The sequence below is a fragment of the Oxyura jamaicensis genome, chromosome 20 (assembly GCF_011077185.1).
Source record: "Oxyura jamaicensis isolate SHBP4307 breed ruddy duck chromosome 20, BPBGC_Ojam_1.0, whole genome shotgun sequence".
NCBI lineage: Eukaryota > Metazoa > Chordata > Aves > Anseriformes > Anatidae > Oxyura > Oxyura jamaicensis.
Window position 1 is genome coordinate 14,442,299 of NC_048912.1, and position 18,476 is coordinate 14,460,774.

At 45.5% G+C, this 18,476-nt stretch overlaps 1 protein-coding gene across 4 annotated transcripts in view; it reads left to right on the forward strand.

Moving 5' to 3' along the window:
- Positions 1-18,476, forward strand: part of ZBTB46 (zinc finger and BTB domain containing 46) — a 51,371-nt gene that overhangs the window by 25,170 nt on the left and 7,725 nt on the right. For 3 of the 4 annotated variants that reach the window (XR_004755471.1, XM_035343560.1, XM_035343561.1), the window contains 4 exons: positions 5,345-5,626; positions 11,507-11,679; positions 12,783-12,834; positions 12,926-13,237. Coding sequence is in view for 3 of the 4 variants with exons in the window: in XM_035343560.1 (XP_035199451.1) it covers positions 5,345-5,626; positions 11,507-11,679; positions 12,783-12,834; positions 12,926-13,237 (819 nt within the window). In the remaining variant the exon portion in view is untranslated. The remainder of the gene's footprint in view (positions 1-5,344; positions 5,627-11,506; positions 11,680-12,782; positions 12,835-12,925; positions 13,238-18,476) is intronic. The other variant, XM_035343562.1, reaches the window with a different exon arrangement.

The following is an 18,476-nucleotide window of genomic DNA, read 5'->3' on the forward strand; positions in this document are numbered from 1 at the left end:
AGGCCATGGCTGGAGTACGAGACCCAGTACAAGATCTCCAGTACAAGAAGGACTTTGAGCTTGAGCCAGCCCAGCAGAGGCCATCAGGATGGGCTAAAGGGTGCTGTGTTCCGGGAGGGGCCCAGCTTGGTTTAGCCATAGAATGGGGACGGGGGGGTTGGCCAGAGCCAGACCCTGCCCAGATGTACAGCGAAAGGATAAGAAATGGCCGTGAGTTACAGGAAAGGAAATTCCCACGGGATAATTCTTTACGGAGTGGTCGTATGATGGAGCAAAGTCCCAGAGAAGCTGTGGTGTCTCTCTCCTTGCAAATATTTGGAACTTGGCTGTACAAGGCTATGAGCAACCAGATTAACTCTAAAAGTAGCCCTGAAGTCACCTCCAGCCTAACAGATTCTGTGATCCTTAAAAGAGGAGCCATAAAGGAATACAGCAGTCACGCAGCCACAAGTCAGGACTGCTGCTCGCTGCTGATTGCTGACACCGCTTGAGACGTAACATCAAACACTTGCCTTGGTGCTTGCCTTTTTGCTTCCGACCGTGGGACTCGTGTGCGTGAAAGCTTGTCTCTACTTCTCTTCATCTTCCCACCCTACCACCCTAATTTGTATGTTGGGAGAACGTTCTCTCCCTTGCAAACTATTTGTTGAAAGTTATTTTCAATATTCACACCCAATATACAGAATTGGACAACTTGTGCTGTTGTAACTGAAATATTCTGTATAAAAGATTCTTGTATAGATTATTTTCTTTGAGCACTGTTTCACCTTGAACAACCTTTATTTCACTTTAAGAGAAGGTGGCTTGGAACACCGCATGCGGTGACCTTGGCCAGAGGAGCCACGTGCGCTGTTTGGTTCGTGTAGCTCAGAGGCTATACTAAGCTGCACTTGCTGGAAGGTATCACTTAACTGGTTTGTTGTTAGCGGTCGTAAGCGTCTGTTATCTATCTGTTGTCCAAATGCAGCGATAATAAATGCATAGGTGGATTTTTCTACCTCTTTATTGAGTAAACTGCGTCAGCTTCTGAAAAATCAAAGCCGTAATTCTGGGGGCATGGGGGTGTCGGACTGTTTGTGATTGTAAAGTGTGCTTTCTGAGTTAGTGGAATGTAAGATTAGCCGGTGTTTCTTTAATTAGCTCCAGATAGTTGCTGTTACCCCTACCTTTGGCAAGTGTCCACAAAACACAAGCGTCCAGAGGCAGGCTGGGCTTAGCAGATGGCGTTACTGATGTTGGGGAAGCCAGCAGGATGATGCCGATAAAGGTTTAAATTCTGCCAAAGCAGGTAGCGGAGCTGTGCAGAATGGGTAAAGGGTGTGTTTCATGGTCAGGAGGTGTCGTGAATTGCTGCTGTCTGGGGGGGGTTGAAGGGATGGAAGGTGGCTTGTGGGGCTGCGGTGTGTTCCCCAGGTGCCACACGGCGATAACCTCCGGCTCACGGTGCGCTCCTGATGGAGAGCTCGCTCTGCATGACGAAGCGCTGACGGCGAGGAGAGCTGAGGACGGGTTGGAAGGCGTCCTAAAAGCTTCCTGGTGTTTGCCAGGGTGATAAAGAAAACTTGGAGAAACTGGCTGAAGGCTTTGGCTGCGGATGATGAGCTAAATGCTGCTGCTCTCGTCTCACAGAGCGCTGCATTGATGCTGGGTAGATGATGTGCCGCTCAGCCAGCGGGCCAGGAGCTCAGTGGGCTGAGAGGGAGGCTGGGGCCTCGAAGGAGGAGAGGGCAGCCTCGTGGGATCCCCTCCTACCTGGAGACCAGGGATGAAAAGAGGAATATTTAGGAAATACTGGCAGAACGTTTCCTGGAGTGCCTGGGGAGCTGCTGCTTCCAGCAGAAGATGTGATCTTGTATGGCTTTCGTTCACACCTCTCTTCCACATGATAAAAGGGGTTAGACCTCTGAGTGCAGGCTTCCAGAAGATACTCAGCCATGTACATGAGAGAGCAGGAGTAAAAGTTGGAAGAAGAGATGACTGCAAAGCAAACTGCGGAGGAGAAGGATAGCATCAGGAGTCTGGGAAACAGCAGAAGGTGCTGGGGATGTGCCAAGAAGGTAAAAGCAGTAAGTACGGCCAGGAAACGGTGAGAGGGGAGCCGGCTGCGGAGCGGGTCAGCAGTGAGTAAACGGCTGAGGTCGGCTGCAACAAGGGAAAATGAGTGAAGCAGGGAGAAGACTTACAGCAAAAAAACGTTTGTGCATCAAATAGGAATTAAGGTACTCAAATGGGTTATTCCTTTAATGTGGAGAAGCTTTTCCGTGGTCTTTCTGAGGTGGCACAAGTATTTTTCAGTTGTTGGACCAGATTTAACGCTTTTTGCTGTCAGTTTTGCCGTCGCTTTTCTCCCAGATGTAGAAGAACAGATCATTGTGTTAATGTTTTGTTTGGATGCCTCAGTAAGTTGCATCACCTTTATTTCTGCTGTAGCCCTTCCCAAGGAGCTGGCAGGCACGTGTAGGGCCGCTTTGTCTTTGAATAGTGCACTCTGAGCTAAAAAGTGCCTAGGGCTGAATTTCTTACCGGTGACAACCTTGATGCCGATACCCTGCAGCAGGTAGGTTCCTGCCTTTGTTCTGGGCTTCTGATGCCTGGATTCGTGACAAGATCTGAGCTTATTTGACGCAAAATCTTTTCTTTTTCAAATGGTAGCAGCAGCATGCCTGCCGATGGATGGGATTTCTGGTCCGGGTTTGCCCTTCTCATGCTGTAGCCGCATCGCTGCCTCCCCGTCGCGGAGCAGGCGCCCGCTTGGTTTGTTGTGCCACGGGGACGCGTGGTCTGCGCAGGTGGTCGGGCTCTCAGCACTCCTGTGCCAGGCTTCTGTGCACAGATAAGAAGTTTCCTGGCCAGTCTTTGCTTTCAGACTTTCAGGGATTTATCATTGCAGGAACTATACAAAATAGGCCCCGCGTTTCATTTCTAAACGCAACTGAACACAAACTGCTCACCCAAGTCAACAAACGAATAAAGCTTTCCGAAGGCTTCCACGTGTTGGAAAGTAGCCTTGGTGTAATAGAGTAACTGCAGAATAATTAATTGTTGAAGAGACTAATGAGCTCAGTTTTTGGAGCGGCGCTAATCCCGTGTTTAACTCGCTGCACTGAGCGGGATTTCCTGCTCGTGGCTCCCGAAACCGCGCGGCCGGAGGGGTGGCACACACAGCGCGTGGGGTAGGAGCCAGCCGAGGATCCGGGGCTGCCCGTGACCCGTTGTCTTGAGTCATTACGAAGTAGAAGCTCATCTAGTAAAGCTTGGTTTACGTTCGTCTGAAGAAGTTCAGTAAACAGTTTAGATTGCTGGGCAGTGACGGATGCTTCCGATTCGCGTGGTTCTTTGGCTAAATCTCGTTAAACGAAGCTGTGTCCTGGAGAGAAGGGAGAAGTGGTTTTGGAGGCTCCGTGAAGAGGATCTTCGTGCGTTTTTGGGTTTTGGTGTACTGAGAGTATTTTAGTACTTCTGTGACTAAGTGGATATTTATTTTGCCTTAATGTGTATTTGATTAGCTATAAATACTGGAAGCTCTAAAGCCTTTATTTCACTGTCTGCCTCTAATCTTGGCTTTTGAGGAGCGTTTAATGTGTCATTGTGGTTACAATTAATCTGCGTGTGTTTTAGCAATTAGCGTTTAAGTGCAGCGGGCAGTAACAGACTCTGGCAACTGTCAGTCAGCGTCTGCAATGGGCCATGAAAAGGGAAGGGACGAAACGGCAGGTGAGTTGCTGCCCAGGGACTTGGTGGCAGGGACTTGGTGGCAGGCACCCCTTGTGGCCCGAGGGGTTTCTGTCGCTTGCGGTGGTGAGGAGCACAGGAACAGCAGGATTATCGTTATCGTGGCGTCTGATAAAGCCACCTGGGAAGTTACCGTGTTAATGGGGCAGAATTGACTGTTTTCTCCGTCTCTTGTAACAGCTGTTGATTTTTTTTTTAAGTTCTTGTAACTTCTCTTTATGCGGAAATGTTTGCTTTAAAAACAAACTACGTGATCTTCCAGGAAAAACGCATATACCTGTTAACCTGAGACACAACAGTTAACCTTAAACACGTAAATAAAAATCAAAGCAATGAGTTCTTCAGCCTGGCTAGGAGCTGATCTCGCTGTATCTGTTCTGTTATACAGACAGCAGCAGATGGAGGAGGGAAACAATTTGCTTTAAAGAGAGAGCACCTCTGGCAGCGTGCGGGGTCGCTCCGGTTGGAGCCCCCAGCCCTGAGTGCTCCTCGCACCGACCGAGTGCAGGATTGCTCTGCTAAGGATTGCTTTTCCCTCGTGGTTTGCTTTGAGGCTTTCTGCTTGTTAAAGGAGGTGGAAAAAGTTAACAGCGAGAGGGAGTGGCGGCACAGTGAAGTAAGTCGGGACCCGGGGAGGATCTGACGTGCTCGGGGCTGGGGCTGCTGCTGGCTTTGAGCAAGGCGCTGCGTCCTCCGGCCGCTGCCACCTGGAGAACGCGGATGGGAATGATGGTCCCTGCCGTGCTGGAGGTTACAGGAGGAAGGCATCGCGTCCCCGTCGGCGTGCTTTAATAAGGCCGTGCAAATGGATGACTTGCCCTGGTGCTGGAGCAGAGCATTGGCACGCTGCTCCTCCTGCCTCGTAAGCCCTGTGCTGCCCTGCAGCCCTCTGCAGGAACGGGACTTACCGCCACGCTGTGGGGACAGCGCCCGAATGCCCCCGTTAATTGGGATTTACCTCTTACAGCCTGTTTGGTTTTGTTTGGGTTTAGTAACTGATGGTTTTGGTAGTAGTCCGTTGTGATTTTATATAGTTCCTTGGTAGCTAGCCCTCGTAAGGCAGCTGGCCGATCTGTTTTGTGGCTTTGTGTTTTGTTTGGTTTACTGCTTCACTTCTGTATAAAATGCACCCCACGATATACGCTGGAAACCACTGACTACTGTTTATTTTTCAAGTAAATGACCCCTTGGAATTTATATTAATTAGCATTCCTCTGTTAAATGTTTATCCCTTTCAAAGCCTTCACTGCGGGGAGTGGAACAAAGGAAGGATTGAGGCTAGCAGGGCTGGGTGCCACCGGGCTCCTGGGCAGGGGGACAGGGCCCGCGGGCACCTCTGTGGTGTGTGGGGCGACTCGCTAGCGTACCTGTGGGGACAGGGATGGCTGCGGGCAGAAGGCTTGAAGTCCCCTGGCCACGGGGGGCCGTGGGCAGCCAAGATCATCTTCAGGTTTTTGGAAGAGGAGATGGGAGAGCGGCGCTCTGATCTGAAAGGCGAAAACGGGTCACGAGCTGCTTCTTGTTAGCTCGGACCCACACCGACCACGCACGCGCTTCTCGTCATGCCTCCCCTCAGGAATTCACGGCCCTGACAGCATCTTTCTTCCCACAGGTGCCGACGTGGCCGTGGCGGAGCCCAGCAGCTCCGACAGCCGAGTGGAGCGCTCGGACCCCTACGCCAACGTGGACGAGGCGCTGGTGGGCGGCGAGGCCAGCTACCTGTCGCAGCCCCTGACGCCGGACAAGGAGGACGCGCTTCAGGCCGCCACCGTCGCCAACCTGCGGGCCGCCCTGATGAGTAAGAACAGCTTGCTGTCCCTGAAAGCCGACATGCTGGGAGAGGACAGTTCGCTGCTGTTCGAGTACTTACCCAAAGGCACGCACTCTCTCTCTCGTAAGTTTGTGTTTCTGTATTTTTTTTCTTGTTTACTGATGCTTTAAGTTGGAGTCGTTAGTGAGAACGCAGGTCGCTGTCTCGTTTATTACTGCCGATGTGTTTGCATCTGGTTGTAAGTTCTGCTCAGTCACACTTGTCATGAAGTTTGGAAACGTGTTTCTGGTATTGATCCAACTTCGGTGCTAACCGCTGAAGCTGTGGAAGGAAGGCGCGTGGTGTGTGCGCGTAGCTCTTGGTGTCAAACGCCTGGTTTGCTTGCTTGCAAAAGGAAGTTACAAATGAAATACAAGTGTTTGAGTCCTTTTGGAGCTACAAACGTTTCAAAGCCAAAACTGACTGATGTTGAAACCGAAAAGGGGGAAACTTGACCGTTCATAGAAACGGTTACGATGTTGTGGATGGGGCGATCTTTATTTTCTGCTATTTCTGGCAGGGTCTCTAAGTAACAGGCAGCCATTAAATTGTTTTCTTACGCTTGTGCATGGAAATGAGTGTTTCTCCGTGGGTGATCTGTCGGATGCAGCTGATTTGCACCAGCCTGTGTGGACAGCTTATCTTTCAGCACATTTTCTTCGTGGCTGTTGTAAAACACTTGGATTCTCTAGCAGAAAAGAAAAATTATTAATGCTGCATTTTAGTAATCTTCTCAAAAGCTGGGGTTATCTTCTGTGACATAGTATAGAGCAAGCAGTGAGTTGTAGTGCTATGTGTTCGTTTTCAGCAGAAAAAGAGTATTTTCATTTATACTGAGAAAATTGACCAATTAAATAGAATGAAAGTTCACTTAAGATATCTATTACATTTTTATTTTCCTCAATGGCAAAAAAGAGAGCTTGTAACAGTCACCTGGCTTGCATGAAAAAGGGAAATAACTGTACGACATAATGTCAGTCTTGGAGCCTCTTTTCCCTTTACGTGTCTGAACAGAAGAATTTATATTTATTTATTTTAATCAGCCTAAATTTAGAGAGAAAATAAAGGTTTTGTACCTTATTCTGCAGCTTATATGTCTGGCTGGAATTGCTAATGCAACATTCTTGTTATTCCCACAGTAGTTCACTTAGTGAATGATCTCCAATTAAATCAGATTTAGAAGGTTCCAGCTAGGCTGCTGTGTCGAAAAGGTCCTCTGTAGCAGGCTGGCGTGCAGTGAGAAGAGTGCCCTCAGCTGGCACCGGGGTGGGGTAGGAGCACAGATCTCTGTATGCCTGCGGGAGAGATTTATGCGCAGTGTGTTCGAATCTGTGATTCATGACAGATGAAATCAGTGGTTTTGTCTCTGTCATGATAAAGTGGAACAATGATGGGACCGCACTCCATCCATCATCTCCTCCTTGGTTGGAGGATTTTAGGTTTTCCTTAAAAGCTGATGGACCGCTTGGCTTAAAGACAAATGAGTATAAAGCAGCCATAAATTTGGGCTGGAAACTGCAGATTGCCTACCCAGCTGAGAAGTGGAGTTCCCAAACAGGCACGGTATAGGCAGAAGTCCAACTGGGTCTGAAATAAAGCTGGAGAGACTTAGAAGTAGGGGCAAGCGTTTGATGGATGCGGTGACTCAGGAGGTGCCCTCCAGTCTATATTTGAGGTACCTGTTTTCCAGCCTTCCTCCTGTTACTCGGATTTCATTCAGCTAAGCTTTAATTAGCTCATCTTTCTGGAAGAGAATTGCTTAAGACAAAAAGATAAACTGCTCACTTTGTGTCTAGCTCTCAACAGTAAGTCGATGTGGCTGTGGCTTGTTAAGAGAATTTTTACAGAAGCAGGGAATTAAGGGATGTATTTTTTCTTTTATGTTATTCAGATCACAGCTATCTATTTATTTTAATCACTTGAAGAAGATGTTCCGATATGACTCGCTTGTTTTTAAGTGGCCATTATTGAATACAATAGGACATCAAGTTTAATGAGAATTTTCAGCATAAAAGTGACAGCAAAGCAAGTGAGGAGAAGAATATGGAGCTCTGAAAACACAGCCTAGGTTGGTGCTTGCTTTTTTAGGTGTTTTTCACGCTTTTCTTCAAACACAATTTGAGGACATTGAGTCATTTTAAGTCCTGGGTTATACCCAAAAAAAGGGGGTGGTGGGGAGGGCAGGAACACAGCAAACGAGGTTCTTTTTTAAAATACAAAAACCAGCACAGTGTGTGGCAGTTCCCACCTGCCCGATTTGAAAAGGAAACATACCAATCTCAAGAATTTTAAGTGATTAATCTCCAGAGTTTAAAACATGTAAGATGTATTTCAGATCTTAACTGCTATCTGTGGATTGTCTGTGTTTTCTTAGGAGCCAATACAGTGAGTAACTGGCTCAAGCAGCAGGTTTAACATCTATTTTTCTTTTCTGGAGGAGAAGACTGAGTTGAAGTGGAGAGATCAGAAGAGTATATTACGCATGTTTAGAAACGGCTCATCAGGATTGTAAAGGGGCCATAAATCTCAAAGTTACCACGTACATTACAAGTTTTAATTTTTCTTCCACACACTTCATACTGTTGTAAAAGTTAATAGAGGATACCCCAAGGTTTTCGTCTTACCTCATGTTCTCTTTTTCCTAATTCACTATATATTGTAACGATACATGAGCTGTGAAATTACTTAACACTCAGTTAATGGAACAGGATGCACAGGATGTGGGGAGTTGTTTTCCTCTCTTAGAGGAGCATCGCTCTATCGCTGTGATACAGTCAAACTTAAATACAGCATTTCTGACGTTAACCGGTTCAAACTGATTTAAAAACTGAAAGGTGTCTTGCCATCCCGGTGATAGGGTTGCCAGATAACCTGCGGCTGAATGGCTTTGAGAATTCACGAAGCTCGTGGCATGTGGTCAAGTTTGACTTTGTTATCATGCTAGTCAGAAACCTAAAGAACGTGTAAGTTTTGCAGGAAAAAAAAAAAAAGTGTATCAGTTATTTGTGGGTAACACTGATGTCTTGTTGGGTATTGTTAGTTAATGAACCTGAGTAGCTTCTTTTTGAGGATGTCTTTTTTTTAGATGAGACCATATAAGTTGTTCCGTTTTCCTCATTTTTACGTGTTTTTATGGACTGTCTGCAAAAGGTTATTCTTCGCCGGTTCCAACGCCAGCCGTGCCGTTGTACTCCGCTCCTTTGTCTAAGAACGTCTGTTTTATTTCACTGATGGTACTGAACTTTGGTGGCATTGTTGTGTGCGGTTCCACCACATCTACAAAACTCAAAGGCTTTAGTTGAATGTTCTCAGAAGTTTTTGCCAAGCGTAATCAAGAGGATGAGGATTTTAATACTCATTAGAAAGTGAGCTGGTTACTTTACATCCTTGTGTTCTCGTTTAAGACAAGAAGCCTTTCAGATTTTGGGGTGATTGAGTCTGACTGCCATAAAGAGCAACCCTTCCACATTTTCGGAACAGTACATTGCACACTTCTTTATGTCTAACTTTGGCTTTTCCTGTTTACCCTATTGCAACTGAAACTGTTTATAGAAGCAATTCCTATGGAGCGTGTTGTCCAAGCGATTGCATGGTACACAGAGCCCTTTTCTTTTGGGCAGACCAGCTAATACTTTATTTTTAGTTAGCGGTTCATCGGAGCCAATAATTTATCCCTGCACTGGACGTTAAAGGAATACATTTTACGCAGTGGTCAGCTCTCCCAAGTGGGAGTTAAAGGTATTCACTTTGGCATGAAAATTTTGTACATGGCAAACCAAGATTTAGGGGAGAATGGGTGTAATTGTAAATGAGATATAATAACCTTTGCCTTTGTTTGCCACAATAGCGCACTGTCCAGCTGCCAGAGAATATTCGTGTAAACGCAGCTAAGCCATTGCATCATCTCCCATACGCAAAGCTGACTGAAGGAAAGCGCTTTTCATATCTGGTTTAGAAGTTAAAATACTTTTCAAAATTTGCATTCATTGGATTTTGATGAAAGGGAAAAGGTTTCTCACAGTACTGGTCAGAGCGGGACAAAATGTGAATTTGGGTGCTGCTCGCGTTCCTGTGTACGAAGTACGGGTCGCCTTTGTGGGGTTCTCTTGTGTTACTTGCACTAGTCGAAACCAAATAAATATTAATGATTGTTTTAAAAACCACGTTTGTACCTTTTTGCTGTGTTGTACGTGTTTGTGGCTCATTTCGGATGACTGAGTGTTTCTCCTTGCTCTGTTTCATGGCTCATTCATTAACTCGCGCTTTAAGAAGTGTGCAGATTCTTAGGGACCTGTGTAACTCCAAAGGTGCTAATAAGGAATGAATCAAGTCGCACCCCCTGGCTAACCTCACTGCGTGCCAGAGCACTGCTTTTGAGGGAAGCACAACCCAGCGTCGCCTGTAAGCAGCCTGACGTCCCAGAGTGCAGCTGCAGCGCAGTTGGGATGATCTGACCCGGTTTGGGACCTCCACACCCAGGGAAAAACGTGGGTGGCTGGGCAGGAATTCTGCAGCCAGCCTGGGGACATACTCCTGGTAATGGTTTCTGGCAGGAAATAATGATAAATTCACTCCTCTCCCCCACATTTTTTCCCCTATCTTCCCTTTATGGGGTCTTGGCACTTTGGTACCCTGCCTTTAAACTAAAACAGCAACAGATGAGCCCCACCAGAACAAAAACTTGAAGTATTGTTATCACACTTCAACAGTTATCTAAGTTGTGAAGGGCTTCAATCTGTGATCAAAGCAGAGGAAGGCAAATCAAACATCCAGCTTGTGGCACTGAGTAGAATTTCCTTTGATAGCTGATTACAAAAATAAATAAATAAATAAATAAAACAAAAAGTTCGGTTTGGGATTGTTCAGCTTCAGAAACCTTTGTGCAGTTTCAGTTGAATGCTTTGTTGGGACCCGGATCACAGTGTATTGTATTCAGGCAAAGTATAAACTTTGACTTGTTATTCATAGCTTCATTAAAGACTGGGTTTTTATGTGCATAAAAGTTTCAGTCATACTCATTTGTATTAGAAATAAAAAGACTTGAGGGCACAGTTTGCTTTAAATATGAATTTGCTTATTTTTGTGCAATACTCACTTCTGACTTAGCTTGCTTGCTTTTCAAAAAAAAAAACCTCCAAAGCTGCTCAATACATCATTGCAACACACAGTCAAGGTGTTTGTTAATGTTTGTTCAGCTCTTTGTGACGTGCTCCGATGGTGGTTACACGCTTTTCATTTCTGTATGGATTTGTCATTGCTTGTCAACGTCATTTTGGGGATATTACGTCCTGTTCGGCTGTTGCTGCAGGATAGGCGAGCAGGTATGACTGCTTCCATCAGAAGAACCGTGTTTTCCTTTCAACTACAGCAGGATTTTAGGATGTTACAACTATTGGGTAGTATTCAATGGCTTTGTACAACTATTTGAACTTCCATGCTTGCTAGGTATAGAGTCAAAACCATACATACATATTTTTTCCGTCTTTTGTAAAGCACTTTGAGATCAAGGATGAATGTTAAATAAAACACTGAGGTCACATCTTGAGATCTGAAGCTTCGGCGTAAATTTTCAAGAACCTTTAGCAGCAGAACATGTGTCGTGTGTATGTTATTTAAAGATTTAAATGTATGTGTTTGAAGCGGTGCTTCTCGAAGAAGTGTCTTCCAGAAATGTGATTGCTCTGGACATTTGTGCCGCACCGTGCTCCTTTCTCCCACCGGACTCCTTAGCGGCCGTGCCATGGGATAACTCCACCGCATGCATCTCACGCAGAGGAGACGTTTTGGGTGGGGAGGCTGGGTTTTAAAAAAAAAAAAAAGCCTGGCATCACTGTACTGCTGCATTCCCTCCCACTGCCAGAAGATAAGCTGCGAGTGCTCATTCACTGCCTTTTCGAGGCCTTTTTAAAAACCACCAGCTGGTGCTAGTTCACGTGGGTGAGATTCGTTTCCTGTGTTCCCCAGGGCCTGGCACCAACTTGAATCGTTCAAGGGGCGAATGTGATGGCAAAGTGGAAGCACCATCTCCCCCGCTGCCTTCATCACACCTTGCCACTCAGAGCCCCCCTGCGATCTGCTGTTCTGGTGACAGGTCACCAGAAGCCATGGCAAAAGGAGAGATGCCTTCCTCAACCCAGGTAAGATCGTGGGGGAAAAAATCCAAAGGTATTTGTGTAATTGAGTTATCCCCAGTTAGGAGCACTTTGAAAGACTGTAATATCTTTTATTTGGTCTATTAGCTGTTTTTTATTTAAGTGATTTTAAAACTAGGAATCTGTTGAGGTCAGGGCAAGTATAGTCCTCATTTTCCCCTTTCAGCCTTTCCTCAAGGGAACATGCATTCAAAAAACTGTATTTTATTAAAGAAAAGAATGTTTAAGAATATTAATAATGGCGTAAAGGTAGCCAAGCACCCAGCTCTCCTCCTCTGCCCGTTTCTGGTGTTTTTCAATTTGTTTTTTTTTGTAATGATCTAGATAAGGTTAGAAGCAGACTGTATTTATTAGGAGTCTGGAGTTTGACATAAAATCCATGCCTTTCTGTAGCTTTCCTTAGTTTTCATGTTTCTCAGCGAGCCTTTAGTCCCGTTCAGCACGTGATGGAAGCACAGATTTTCCTTTGCAGTCACAGCAGTGCAAAGCGGGTCGGTGCGATCGGCCAGCAGCCGCCTCCCCGGCCTGCAGCAGGCCTGCCCAGGCTGCATCACACAGGGTTGCCATCTGCCGCACGCTGGCATATTGCAAATGGGCTGGGGGAAAAAAAAAATAAATAAATCAGCTTTTATTTATAACGTGGATTAGCAATGCCAGGGAGCGTTGCGTAAAGGGAACCAAGCAGAACGTGTTTGTTTTGCATGGGCTTTTCTGTGTGGACAGGAAGATTAGCTGTGTGGGGCTAGGGGAAGATTTTCTGCTCCTTTCCTATCTGCTAGAAATCTCCTGTCCTGGGCTCCTGCTGGCCTGAGTGGGAGCTACAGATGCTATGGGGCGCTGGAAACCGAGGAGTGACTCATTACTGACTTAAATAGGCACATTGATTACTGCCTTTAAACACCAAGTCTTGCAGAATATAGTCAGATTAATTTAGCAGCCTTGACAAAGCTTTGTAAAGGTGAATAGTATTGACAAGCCCCCCTTAAACAAGGGACGAGGGGACGGATAAGATGGGAGGCTGAGCACTAGCTACGAAGATGCCCTCCTCTAACTGCTTGCCTTAACCTCAATGTGCTTTTCATTTGCAGGCCGCTTACGATGGATTTTTAGCACTTTGGCAGTTTAATAACTCTGACACAGGTAAGCAGAGAGTAAAAATACATATTTTTAATTACCGTTATTTTATGCCAGAAGACAGTGACTTGTACGTGTGTGTGTATTTCTGTTTTAGATCCATGTTTTTTGAGGTCTGAAGACATGGACTTAACTAATGATGGCCTGTTCCTAGATTCAGCCCTGTCCAAGAGACTGACCTGTGGCTTCTGCAGGAGGGTTTTTGAGTGTGCCGAGAAGCTGAAGGAGCACATCCACGAGCACGCTTTCTCCATGCTCTTCCCCTTCGACCTGGCTGCCTGCGCCTGGCCTGGCCTCGCTGACGGGGTGCCTGCCGGCCAGCTCGCCCGCTTCCAGTGCTCCAAGTGCCCCGCGAGCTTCACGCTGAAGTCGAACATGGATCGGCACGAGAAGACGATCCACTTCAACTGTAAGAAGATGCAGTGTCCTAACTGTGCCAAGCTGTTTCGCGACAAGACAGACTTAAACAGGCATCTCATGTCTGTGCACTCGAATGAGCGTACCTTTGTGTGTCTCGTTTGTGGCAAGGGCTTTGGTACACAGAAGAACCTCACGAACCACGTGAAGGTGTGCTACCTGGCCTCTGCCCAGCTGGGCGGGCTGGGGCTTTTGGACAGCGTAGAGCAAAATGAGGAGCCTGAGGAGGTGTAGCTGCTGTCGCTTACACTAGATGTTTCTTTTAAACTAGGAAAAGCAAATTGTTTCCTTATTTTCTTGCTGCAAATAAACTTACCGCAGGTGTAACGTAAGAGTAATTCCCCAAAACTGATCAGGGGGATAACGTGCTGGTTCCAGACACTGTGTAACTGCAGCCACGGTGCAATTTTTCTGTAAAGATAACTTCTGTCAGTCTGTATAATGGCACTTTGGATATTTTATTGGTATGATAATATGGTGCACTTAGTATCTTAAACTTTATTTATCAGTAGATCTCAAAGTGCTTTATAAAAGAAATGGTGATTTTTTTCTCATATTCCCTACGAAAATAACATACCTACGCTTGTGAGCATGTGTTAGCAGTAGAATTAATAACAGAATTCAGTCTTCAGCGTTCTGGTCTAGTGCTCTGTCCGTTAGAGAACTCAGGCATTTCAGGGTTTTTCAGCTCGTGATGAGCTGTGAAAGCACGGGGTTGCTTAGCACAGTAAGTTGTTTATGAAGTCTGCGTTTCTGTCTCGTTTAAAGGAGAGGGTGGAAAGCATGCTGCTTGTTCACATGAGCAACAGGGTATGTCGTTTGGGCTTGAAAACTGTCACAAGGTTTGTATAGTCTAGTTCTTGATACCATGTTTGAGCATTTTAGGAGTTCTCAAAAATGTAATGGAGTAGAGCTGGGGCTTTCTGGAGCTCGGTAATTTTTTTGACTAATTTATTTATGTTAGCTAAGCTGAATCCACATTTTTGAACTTCAGGATTTTTATAGATGATCTAATTGTAAGTATGGTGTACATACAAAATCAGGAGTGGTTGTTACTGGAAGGTAGAAATCTTACTGAAATTCATATTTTGTTACATGAAATTCATTTATTTTTTAAAAAAGTTAAATATTTACATCTCTTGCTATATATTTACATGCAAAACCAGATTATAGTAACTGTTAAAATGAAAGTAGCATAATTAAGTGTAGTGCTCTCCAGCTGCACTGTGCAAAGCACAGCCTGTCAGCAGTTTGAGCTTTAGAGTTGCATGTCTTGTAGCCTTGCTTTCCTCAGCGTGCGAGACGTAAAACTAAGGAGACTAAAGCAATTTCTTCAGAGGTCTTCAGAAAAGTTAGTCCTCTCCATACAGTTGCATCTCAGGGAGACAAAGATGCAAAATGGTTGTGCTCAAAGTGGACTGGAGCGGCCTGGAGGTCTCCAGTGGGGAATTTCTTGCAAGGCATTTTCCTGTGGAATGGTGGACGAGAAAGACCTGCTGTTTCCTTCTGCCCCGTCCCCGCAGAGAGCGGATGGGTTACGCTGGTGTAGGGCTGCTCTGCCCGCTCCTGGTGGAGGCCTCAGCTTTAGGGATGCAGGTCCATGCTGCACAAAGGCTGGGCTTCTGACAGCTGGGAAGCCAGAGTTTCCCAGCTCGCCTCAGCTCTTACTCTTCATTTACTAAAGGTGTAGTCAGAGCTGAGAATACTTTCATGCGTAATCATTGCGATACACCGTACTTTATTCAATTTTGTTGTCAACATCTCATTCATTTCTGTTGTTGTTTTTCCCATCAACTTCTCTGGCATCGTTTCTAGTTCATAGTGTGTTAGCTGTTCTTGTTACACTTGTCATCTTGTTAATTGCCTCCTAATTTACTTTGCTCTTAAGTGATCAGTGAAGCGAGATAAGAGAAAGGGGAGTGCAAAGAGAAAGTTGTTACTAAAATGAGTCTTACCTGGTAATTTGGGAGCAGCGTGGTGGGATTTGCCTGAATCAGAAAAGCGAGGTGTCAGCAAAAGTAATTTCAGCAAGTTCTGAAAGGTTTTGTTCATCCGTAAGAGTTTCAAAGGCATTTCAAGTTGGTTCATTTTTTTGTGTGTGTGTGTGCTGCAAATGTTTATGCCATTGGAATATCAGTCACAAGGCTGACTTTTGTAACGTATTCAAGGGACAAAAGGGATGGCGTTGGAAACCCAGTCACAGGCATCATCGCAGATGTGATGTGTCCTGTGTGTCCAGCGCCGGCACGTGTGCTTGCCCAGTCCCATTTCACCATTCTCAATTAAAATTACGGCAGAATCAACTATTGTAAGGTTGTGACTTCTGAACCTCAAACTGTATATGAAAGTGCTCGTGGAACTTTTCTGAGATCTTAATTCAGCGTGGTGTTATTTCCCTGCAGTGAGGCCAATCATTGTCTCTAGCGGAGGTTTTAGTGTTTTACTTTGCCTTTGTGTTGGAGCGCTTCCTGCCTTCAGCACGGAGGTTTTGCAGTGTTTACCCGCAGGTTCAGGAGCAGATTCCTTTGGTTTTTAGCATTAGAATCATAGGGTATGGCCAATAGTGTTTGCATAGAAAACTCTAAAAGGAGGATTTTTGTGTTAGAAAATAGAGAGACGATGGAAATTGAAAAATTGACAAATCGCATATTTCTATTTAAACCTTAAATGTTAGGAGGATTAAGTGAGCAAAAATGGTCTTAAAGTTTTTGAGTTCTTCATAATGCACAAATGAGTGTACTATTTCAGAGTTTATTAATTTCTTACTGGTTTACACAGATAAAGTACCTCCACCAGGCAGTAAATCACTAGTGCATCGGGGCTGCTTCATTTGACAGCCTCAGCGGGATAAGTTTTTGAGATGACAATACCAAAGACTTTATTCAAGCCCTGTTGGGTTGCTTTTACAAATGTCCATCTTCTATAAACATTTTAGTGAAGTACGTAGCTTTTTCACTGTGATCCTATTTGTATTACTTTCTTGGGTTTTGGTGCTGTTCTTCAGGCAGTAGTGTCCGGTAGCTTGCCACCCATGGCGCTGCTGTTCGTGGTCTCGGTGATCTTGTTAAAGATCAGTTCCTAGGACCTTAATGCTGCTATGAAATATTGTCATTTAGACAAAAGATCACATACCAAAGTTGGTATGTTGTTCATCAAACATATGTGCTCGTAGGTACATATATCTAGCGATACTGTGAAAGTGTTAACCCTTCAGTACGGTTATTTTTCTAACAATGCTGTTATTTTTCAGGTGTTACTTTTGTAGATACAAAAGCTAAATATATGGCAACTTGGTGAAAAATAGTTTTCAATAAAACTGTAGCTGCAACAAATGTTTGTGACTGTTTTTAAATATCCTCTAGTGATTTCAGATGCGTACAGGCGACAGCATGAGGGCTGTTGGAATCAGAGTGTTACTAGCGTGATGTTGGGAACGCATTTTGAATCTGACCTAAAGACTTGCTTCTCCCACTTGATAAATGGAAGTAGTTAATTGGTATGATGAGTCTGTGACTTCTCTGAAAACGTATGGTTTTGTTGTTAGGACAGGTGTGCGGTTGCGCATCCCATCGGTGTGAACCCGCTCTGACTGTGCAACGAAGTGAGGTGCACGCGTCGGCATCTGGGTGGCTCTTCATGCACCGAAGTAGCGTGGCAGTGCTGCTGCTGTGCACCCGAGGGTTTGCAGTTGCCTTTTCAGCTGCTGTAGGAGCTCAGGCATAAACTGAAGAGAGAGGTAGGGGCAGTAAGGGGCAGAAGGCAGCCGGTCAGCTAGGAAAGGACAGGATCGGGTACCTCTGGTGGTGTAGGAAGTGGAGGATTTTGCTGCGTTCCCTGCTCATAAGCACTTTTCCTTTCTAATTGTGGCCCCTGGTGGTCTCCTTGTCATTATTTTCTGAAGTGAGGTAGTTAGACATGGTGTGTGGAGCAGCTCCTCTCTGCTAGCTGTCTGCCAGGGGCGCTGGGGTGGCCGTGGAGCAGAGGAAGGAGCGTTACGTGACCTCTGTTGCTTGGCTTGATCAGCTTACAGCTTGCTTACCTTGTCTAGACTGCACGGTAATAGGTTTACAGTGATCCTGGGGAATATAAGTGCTTGTGTGGCCTATCGCTAATGCTCAAGCAGTTACAAGATCAATCTGGAAACATATTTATCATAAGTAGCTCTGTATCATAAACCTGAAACTCGCTTATGACTTCCAAGGGGGCTCCTTGTCTCTGACCATACAGATGGGGGGTGTCAAATCCAAAGGAGAAGACGCAACAGAAAATGCTTTTCCTGTCATTTAAGTTTTCCCAGGAAGGGAGCAAACAGAGTTCCATATTCTAGTTGTTTCCTTGTAAATAGGAAGGTGGGTTTGTGGCAGGAGAAGGACCGTGTGGGCCAGCTGAGTTGTTGCAGTATCAGCAAGAGCTTGCGCAGGGCTCTGGGCATGAGACGTGTTCGTGCGGCTCTTCTCGGAGGTTCCCAAGGCAGTGCAAGTGCGTGTGTGTAGGATCACTCGAAACCAGCCTTGTAAAATTCTGCCTGGCTGCAGTGAGTAATCCTTCCTGACAGGTGAATGAAATATTCTTGGCTTTCACTGTCCCTGTCATCATCTGCACTGCAGCCATGGCCAGGTGAGTGGCAGGTAGGCTTTTCTTTTTCCTTGGGCTAGAAAGTTCTTGACAGCTTTACAAACGTGCCGTGAGAAAGAAAGGCACCTGTGGGACAGAGAGGAGGAGTTGCTGAGCCCGGCACAAGGAGTGGGGAGTGTAAAAGCGTTGGATCCAGTCAGGAGCGTAGTTACACAGCGGTGCAGCGCGTGCCTTTTCTTCCAAGTAGTCAAATGCTAGGGCAAAATTCATACCATGGCAGGCTTCAAGAGCTTGAAGCTTGCATGTAGTCCGCATTCGAACAACAAAAAAAATCACGTTGGAATACTTTTATAGGATGAGCTTGTGTAGAAGTGTTTGTTCTGATGGCGAAAGGTGTTGGTAGCTTACTCAAGGGTGTCTGGATGTCAGGAGCATTATCCTGTAGTTTTCACTAGTTCTACATGAGCAGGACATGTAGTTACTTACAGTATTGTTTTATCTGCCTTGAAAATACAAGGCAAAGTAAACTGTAAAAAAATAAAAGCCCACAAATTTGGCACTAAAGTAAATAACGCCGAGTACACAGGCCTACTGAGTTCTTTCAGACAGGCCCTCTCTGTTTCTCAGCACGCATTTCAACTCCCCGGGCATTATTT